General features: G+C 51.5%; 1 protein-coding gene across 1 annotated transcript in view; it reads left to right on the top strand.

The window, feature by feature from the left end:
- Fhad1 (forkhead associated phosphopeptide binding domain 1) overlaps positions 1 to 9,012 on the top strand; it is a 119,577-nt gene that overhangs the window by 85,068 nt on the left and 25,497 nt on the right. The window contains 3 exon segments of the mRNA XM_048816283.1: positions 3,889 to 4,062; positions 5,539 to 5,764; positions 7,374 to 7,458. Coding sequence (XP_048672240.1) covers positions 3,889 to 4,062; positions 5,539 to 5,764; positions 7,374 to 7,458 — 485 coding nt within the window.

Raw genomic sequence — 9,012 nt, 5'->3', positions numbered from 1 at the left:
AAAAAAAAAAAAAAAAAAAAAAAAAAGGTGTGTATCATGAAATCAATGAATGAGTCATGACTTTATTCTAGAAGTTACTGGGTAAGGCAAAGCCTATGCTGCCTACTAGGCCAGAACCGTCCAAGCCACAGAAACGGGACTGTTCTTGGTACTGGCCCCAGAGAACCTCGCCTAAGGCTCATTGTATGGAACACACTGTAGAGCAACAAGGACCGTCCTCAAGGACACCCTAGAGGGGACAGGGACATCCAAGGGTAGGTCTGTGACAGTCAGCAGCTGGCTTCACACCAGACCAGGAGGAGCAGAACTCCACCCAAGGACCCACCATGTGCCTGCAAAGACCAAGGGAACAGCAGGACTTGGGTCTGAGCAATGGTTGTGTTTTGTTTTTTTTTTCAATTTGAACCCAAAAATGAAGCAACAAAAGCGAATGAAGCTCCAAATCATCAAAATCAAAAGCTTCTGTACGGCAAGGAAGCAACAGGATAAACAGACAACTTGCAGACCGGGAGACACATACTTGTAGATGTACATCTGATAAGTGGCAATGTCCAAAATTTACAAGGAACCCAAACAGCCCTGTGGAAAGAAATAACCCAATGAGATATTTCATAAAAGACAAACAGTGGCCAACTGACACTGGGAAAAAATGCTCCACATCACCAACCACCAGGGAGCACAAATGGAGCCCCCGTGGGATACCACCCCACACCCACCAGAAGGGCCGTCATAGAAAAAGATACCCCGTGTCAAGCAGGATGTGGAGAGAAGGGACCTTGTGCACCATCAAATTGGCACGGCCACTGTGGAGAGCCACATAGAGGTCCCTCAAAAAACTAAAGATCATGCTAAGCAAAATAAGCCAGGCACAGCAAAACAAATGCTGTGTGCGCTCACATACATGCAGAACCTACTCATCGAACTCACACAGACCGCAGCAAGCTGGGGAGGAGCCTGGGGCAGGGAAGGGGTAGATGTACGCCAGTATCACACGCCTCGGGCAGGAGTAAGCTGGGATTTTTTTCTTTTGAGATCCATCGCACCATGTGATGACCATGGTAAATAATAGTGTGTTGTAAACACTGCTGAGAGAACATTTCAAATGTTTTCACACACAAAAAAAAATAAGTATTGGAAGTGATAGATATGTTAATTAGCTTGACTTCATTATTCTGAAACGACATTCTGCATTATATTAGTCATAGAATTATTTTGTACCCCATAAATACAGGTGATTGTGATTTGTCAATTTATAATAAATTTTTTAAATTAAAAGACTATTTAAAACAAAAAATAGAATTTGACTTTTCTGAAATTCAGAGTAAATCTTTTTTGGGGAGTGGGTTACTGGGGATTGAACTCAGGGGCACTCAACCACTGAGCCCCATCCCCAGCCCTAGTTTGTATTTTATTTAGAGGCAGGGTCTCACTGACTTGCTGAGCGCCTTGCTGTTGCTGAGGCTGGCTTTGAACTAGTAGTCCTCCTGCCTCAGCCTCCTGAGCCACTGGGATTACAGGCATGCACCTCCATGCCAGCTCAGAGTAAATCTCTGAAGAAATGAACAGAGAATTTTTTTAAATAGGTCACTTGAGTATCCTCTGTAACTAAACGTATTTGAAAAGCAGCTTTTACCCCCAACCAAGGTGAATGCATGCCAACATTTGATATTCAAAATATTTCAATAGGTAGTTAATGAAAATAATTCCATTTCAAAACAAAATGTTCTTTTGTTCTATTTCCAAATTTGTGGATGTGTCTGTTTGAAGTGTGCTTTGATATTTTAAGGTGAATCCTCGCAAGCTCGTTGTCATTTGCAACAACTGGTTTCTTTTAATTAGAATATTTTAATCTTTATATGCAAAAAATAATTTAGGAAATAAGAAAAAATTATAAGATGAAGATTGGTGTACGACTCCAAATGTCACCACTAAGTCCTGATTCTGAATCTGCGTTTAGGGCCCATCTTCAAAAATCTCCTGGCTGAATTTGTAATAAGTACCTCTAACCAATTTGATATTGCAAATTGCAGATGCTCACGTAACAAAAGGGCCCTCCAGGCACACAGGGGGCTTACTGGCGTACACAGAAGAGCAATAGAAAGCTAGATTTCACCTGCAAAGATAAAATAGACAAAAGAGAGCAGAAAAGCAAACCAGTTTCACACCAGAGGGGCGGTGACGGCCGTGCCAGGCCTCTCCAACCTTGGGCAGAGACGCAGGCAGCTTCGTGGCCCACCAGAGAACAGCTGCGCTGCAGGGAGAGCCTAGGGGCGGTGTGAAGAGCCTCCCCAAGAATCAGACGGAGCTCCACGGGGGCTTGGGGAGCAAGAAGCAAGCCCCAGGGGAGGCTCCGGAAGAGCCTGATGAAGGGGGTGTTTGCATTTCGTTTTTTCTTTTTTTCTTTTTTAATTACAGTTTCCCCTCCTGATTGTCAAAGGAGTCCCTGGCTTCCTGGAACATGTGAAAAATACAAAATCTCACTCAGGAGAAGAAAAAGCTAACCATGCTGTCACCAGCGGGGTTTTGATGTGATTCCGCCTGGATGTTGAGCATGATTAGGGATGCAGATAAATATGGATTTATTATGAAGTCACTGGTTTATGCACTGATTTGGAAGCTGTTTTTTCTTTCAATTTTTTTTTTTTAGTTGTAGTTGGACACAATACCTTTATTTTATTTATTTATTTTTATGTGGTGCTGAGGATGGAACCCAGGGCCTTGCCTGTGCCAGGGGAGCGCTCTGCCCCTGAGCCCCAGCCCCAGCCGGGATCTGTTTCTTTATAAGTAACTAGTTGTCCAAGGGCCTCCGTATTGCCCAACAATCTTCTACCACCAGCCAGTGAGGGATGGCCTGGGTGTGCACCGAGTCTGATGGACCCCAATTTATCTGCCCCTCCTCATAGCCAGGCCCTGTGGTTTTTCCCTCCATTTTCAAGGGTATAAAAGACACTGGACTAAACACCCCATGTACCAGGCTGGACATCCTTGGGATCGAGTCCCAAAAACTGAACTGCTGCCGGGCACAGTGTGGCGTACACCTATGATCCCAGCAACTTGAGAGTCTGAGACAGGAGGATCTCAAGTTCAAGTACAGCCTCAGCCACTTAGCAAGACCCTGTCTCAAGCTGAAAAATAAAAAGGACTGGGGATGTGGCTCAGTGGTAAAGCACTCCTGGGTTCAAGCCCTGGTACCAAAAAATAGATAAATAAATAGAACTACTGGGTCCTAGAATATTAACATTTGCAGATCACAGTGTGTTCCCAAGGAATGTTCCAGAAGGACCATACCCATTCACATTGCCACTGATGATGGAGAGTGCCCACTAGAATGTCTCAAGATTATCTGGACCGTCATGTTTGGAAGACTTCACACCCTGCCGGGTTCCACTTTGTCGGACCAGCCACAGGGACTTTGCCCATCCAAGGCAGGAAGAAGGAATTCCAGCAGACGGAATGGACGCAGCAATGGGGGTCCTTGGTGGCCAGGGCCTGGGGGGCAGCGGGGGGGTGGCCATCCCAGTGCCAAAGCCCTGTGGGAAAGCAGAGTGTCTCAAAGGCAGGCCACGCTGTGGAGGGTGAAGGAATTCGACACATTTATCCTGGAGAACAGACTTAGAGACTTGGCAGCCCTCCTCGGCTATTTAAAGACTGTCTCATAAAAGAGAAATAAAACGTACTCCAGGTGTCGGAAGTAAGCCGAGAGACCAGAAGTCCCAAGGAGACAGCCGTCAGCTGAGCTCGAGGAAGAGCCGTGCAGTGGGTGGACCTTGGGCCTCCCAGGAGCAGCCGAGTGGAGTTCCCATCCTCCCTGAAGACGGCGGGGCCAGGAGGCTAGAGTTGACCCTTAGTGCTGACTGTCTGCTAATTTGATGTTTGCTGTTTGTCTAGGAAATAGAATTAAAAGGGCAAAAAGAGACCTCTTTAAATAATAAATTAAGTGATGCACTGGCCATGATAGAAGAGATTCAGCAAATCAAGACAGCTGGAAGCCTGAGAGCAGAGAGCCTCTCCCTGAAGCTAAATGAATCCTTAGCCGAACTGGAAACTGCCAAGACAAAGCTGGTAAGTTGGTGCCCTGCAGGGGCAGGGACGGGAGAAGGTGCCCCAGGGGAAGAGGACAGTGTCCCTCCCAGCCTCAGCTGGGTACCTCTTTCCTGCTGGGAGCCACTCTGGGCGCTGCAGGAGGCTCAGTGGCATCCCTGTCTCTACCTGCTGCATGCCACTTCCCTTCTCCCGGGGGTGACGACCAAAAAGTGTCTCCAGATGTTGCCAGTGTCCCTTAGAGGCAGAACTGCCCATTGAGAAATGTTGGCGTGGTGTGAAAGGTCACCTGAGGCTGAGGCCTCCTGCAAGTCCTCTGAGATGGAGGGCAGGGGCTGCACAGCCCACGGGGAAGGAGCAGGAGCCCCGGGACCTAGTGATCCGCGACTGCTCCGCAGACCCTCAGACAAGGCTTTCAGCTGCGGTGGGTGCTCGAGGCCCTGGCAGACGGGGTCCCGCACTGCTCTCCTCTGTCATTGGCACAGCCAGCCAGCAGCTCCGTGGGCAAGGGCCTGATGGGATGAATCTACCAGAAATACAAGTAGATCAGGGAGCGAGCGGAGAGGCCGGCTCAGGCGGGCACGTGGTGGACGCAGCTGTAGGTCAGATTCACAAGGACCTGGATGCTCAGGGCTGGGGAGAGCGAGGGAAGGGAGGGCCTGGGTGGGGTTCTCCCAGGAAGCGAGGTGGAGAGGAGCGGCAGGTAGCGGCGCTCTAGCGCTGCCCCAGCTGGCGCGGCTCAGCAGATTTGGGAGGGGAAGAAGGGGAATTGAATCTGGAGGAGACTCACAGCAGACTGTTGGAAAGTGGGCACAAATGGGCTGTCCCAACAAAGAAGTCACACCTCAGGAGACCAGAGGCCAGGCCTGGGTAATAGGTAGGGAGCAGGGGCCAGAGAAGCAGGGTCAGTCGGAGAAGCAGGAGGGAGGGAGGAAGGGGCAGAAACACCAAGAAGGGCCTCAGGAAGGGGGCGTCTGATTCGCCATTCAGGGGCCTTGGTGACTTCTGTTTTTAAGAAGTCCCAATCCATTTGCTTTTTTCCTTATAAAATTTTTCATTCATTCATATTGATCAAGAATCTGGGTCTAGATGGGTGGGCCCAGCAGTCAATGAGAAAAGGCGTTTCTTCTGCCGCGGAGTTGAGTTCTAGCAGGCAAAGAAACAACGGAACAAGCTCACTTCAGGTGGTGATAAAGGTCTTGGGGAACACTAAAACAGAAAATTAAACAAATCAAATAGAAAGTGTCTCAGGCCCCTCTTATAGATGGGTGATCGGGGAAGGCTCTTTAAGGGGATGTTGGAGCTGAGACCTGAAAGACCAGAAGGGGTGGGTGAGCCATGGGAGGAGCCAGGGAAGGAGCATGCCAGGTAGAGGGAACAGCACAAGCCAAGGTCCTGTGGCCAGACCAGTTCAGCCCTGTGTTGTGCAAATGAGAACAAGTGTGTCGTCATCACATCCAGCTCCCACATCACATAACCATTGCCCTGTTTCCCCAGATCATGATGGAGGAGCAGATAATACTACAGCAACTGACAGTAAAGAGCCTCCAAGACCAGCGGGAAACCCAGAAACACGAATTCGAAGAAGAAATCCAAGAATACAAGGAGCAGATCAAACAGCACTCCCAGACGATTGTGAGCCTAGAGGAGAGACTCCAACGAGTGACCCAACACCATAAGAAAATAGAAGAAGAGATTGCAACCCTGAAGGTCAATAACCCAGGTAGGCCCAGAGAGAGACCCGGGGAGCCCCGCACCAGGGCAGCTCGGGGTGCCGCAGCCCCGCATCCGGCCGACCTGAGACAGGCAGCACCCACTGAAAAGCTGTCTCGGTGGCCCAAGACCCCCGTGCTTCTTGCTGCACGAGGACATCAGAAGCCCTCGAGGCCTGGGTGAGCCGAGGCGCTGGCGATGAGTCGGGACATCTTTTGTGCCAACCCAGTGAGGCGGCGACACACATGCCGCGGGAGCCGTCAGGCGTGACAAGAGCAGTGGACACAGCCGTTCTTGTCCACATGGAAACGTCCACACAGGGGCCTCTGCAGGGTTGCTCTTGCCTTCGGCCATTTGCCACTTGACTGGAGCCCTTGCAGACGCGGCCGGGTCAGCTCTGTACAAGAGAAGCTAAAAACGGAAATGGGGGCTGGGGCCCACGTTCCCCCAGTGACGGAGCTCACCATCCGGATAGATGCTGAGCTCTTAGAGAAGAGGTCTGGGGCCTGGGTTTCTTTGGCCTCGGCCCTGCTGACCTTCTGGGCTGGACAGGGCCACCTGCCCTAGTCCTGCTAAGGGTTCCCAGCCTCCCCGGCCTCCCCGGCCTCCCTGGCTAGATGCCAGGATTCCTCATGTCTCACAGCCATAAAGGCCTCCAGACCTTGCTGAATGTCCCCGGAGGAAACTTCCCTCTGGTTGGGACGTAGTCCTGCTTCAGTGGCCAGCTGTGGGCACAGGCCCCTGCCGTCGTCCAGCTCTTAGTTGAGCATCTGTTATGTTCCAGGCTCAGCGAGGCTCTGGGGATTCTGCAGGTATGGACTCTGCAGGTCCCCAGGTGGTGGCCCTGGCAGGTGAACAGTGTCCTCTGAGGATGCTCACGCTGGAACCGAGGGCGATGACATCTTGTCGCCTCCACACTTAGATCAGTGCCTGCCTTAAAGCAGACACCGCACGGGTGTTTGTGGGATGAGAGGGGGACAAGGAGGTGGGGGTGGGGGGCTGAGGAGCCAGAGGAGGTGGGAAGAAGACAGGCTGGGGGATGGTGCCCCGGCTGTGCCTCCCGCAGCAGTTCTGTCACTCCAACGTGCGCTCCCTGGTCTGTCAGTGGACTTGGGGACGCCTGCCTGCTAGCGAAGGCGGAAGACCCCAGGGCCCCTGGGTTACTTAGGAAGAGAAGGGGCCAGTTGGGCTTCTGGCCTGATCCAAGGTGGGGGGGCACATCTGGTGATGCCCTCTTGCTGGCAGTCCTGGGGCCACACAGGTGGCAAAGGACGAGAGGCAAGAGGGGTGCCTGTGTTTCTGGTCTCTCTTCTCCTAAAGCCAACCACTACCAATCTTGGGGGGCCACACCCTGATGGCTTTGTCTGATCCTCAAAGGCCCCACCTCTAAACAGCAAGCTCCGGTGGGGATTAACTTGGGCGCGCACCTCCAGAGGTGGCCACCCACATTGTAACCACGGCCTCTGCTGGAGAGAGCCTCCGCCGTGACGCAGAACCCAGGGTGGGTCTCCCAGGAAGGAGGGCAGCAAGTCGGGCCCGTCAGGTGGCCCACAGGCCAAGGGGAAGGAGGGCATCCACTTCTGGGCGGGGGCCTAATGTTGTGCGTCCCTCTGCTGCAGCCGAAGAGGCAGAAATGCCGGAAGAGCTTCCCGTGGCCACCCCATTGGAGAACAGTACCAAAGAGACGGCGTGCGACCACCTTATGTGAGTACCGGAGGGCGCCAGGCCAGGCCATCCCCAGGGGCACCGGGGAGCTAGAGCAGACCCAGAATCCCCCAGCTTTGGCCAGGTCTTCAGAGCCCAAGAAAAGGAAATGGGTCCTGAGTTCTCGATGCCATTATATTACATTTCTCGATTCCTTCAACCAGTCAGAGGGTGCAGCAGAAAGGCCCGGGAGGTCGATGTTCAGATCCCTACTCAACACTGGTAGCTGTGTGGCCTTGAACCCGTCAGACCACCTCTCTGAGCCTCGGCTTCCTCATTGGCTGAGTAAGGATGTTGGTGTCTGGCACTTGGTAGATTCGTGTTCATGGTATCAGTAGCTGTCTTCCTCGGGTCCCTGCCAGACAGACCCCACTGTCCCGAGCAGACGGTGGAGGTTTCACACAGCAGAGACCACCTAGTGGAGTCCTGGAAGGAGTTCAGAGTTGATGACCTGGACTAAATGACCTTAACCAATAACGACCCTGCTCTCCCGACTCGAGAGTAGAGGACCCTAGAACTTGTGCCCTCAGGAATGGACGGTTTTCAGAGAAACAAAACCTATGGATGGGACAGATCCAGAAAGCCACCACCCAGCAGCGTGTCGACATGAGGCAAAAACCTGACTCAGAGCAGGCACTGGGGAAGCTCCTCAAGGTGGCAGGCCACCCGCTGACCCTGCCACGCCACCAATTCCACTCACCAAAGGCAGTGTCCTGGGTTTTCACCCCAGGAAAGGCAAAGACACCCCGTCCCCACATGTTGAGAAGTTCCTGACTGTCTGCTGTTGGAACTCTGCCGGGCCCGGTGGCCACCACTGGCAGAGGCCAGGCAGCCACATGGCTCTGGTTGTCACTGCGTTAGTGTGCATGGTCACTTAAGTTGTGAACTTCTCAGTGTGGCCAAAGACACGGTTCCCCCCCTTCTCTCTCTCTCTCTCTCTCTCTCTCTCTCTCTCTCTCTCTCCCCCTCTCTTTTTCTTTTTCTCTTTCTCTCTCTTTTTTCTTTCTCTCTTTTTCTCTTTCTCTCTTTCTCTCTCTCTCTATCTCTCTCTTTTTCTCTCTCTTTTTTCTCTCTCTCTTTCTCTCTTTCTCTCTTTCTCTTTCTCTTTTTCTCTCTTTCTTTTTCTCTCTTTCTCTCTCTCTCTTTCTTTTTCTCTTTTTTCTCTCTTTCTCTCTCTTTCTCTTTTTCTCTCTCTCTTTCTCTCTCTCTATCTCTCTCTTTCTCTCTTTGTCTCTCTTTTCTCTCTCTCTTTCTCTCTTTCTCTCTTTCTCTTTCTCTCTCTCTTTCTCTCTCTCTTTCTCTTTCTCTCTCTCTCTTTCTCTCTCTTTTTTTCTCTCTCTCTCTTTCCTCTCTTTCCCTCTCTCTCTCTCTCCCCCTCTCTCTCTCTCTTTCTCTCTTTCTCTCTCTCTTTCTCTCTCTTTCTCTCTCTCTCCCTCTCTCTCCCTCTCTCTCTCTTTCTCTCTCTCTGTCTCTATCTCTCTCTTTCTCTCTCCCTCTCCCTCTCCCTCTCTCTCTCTCCCTCTCTCTCTCCCTCTCTCTCCCTCCCTCTCTCTT

Source organism: Marmota marmota, unplaced genomic scaffold (assembly GCF_001458135.2).
Source record: "Marmota marmota marmota unplaced genomic scaffold, marMar, whole genome shotgun sequence".
NCBI lineage: Eukaryota > Metazoa > Chordata > Mammalia > Rodentia > Sciuridae > Marmota > Marmota marmota.
The sequence above is the reverse complement of the archived record's forward strand: the minus strand, read 5'-3'. Positions and strand labels throughout refer to the sequence as shown.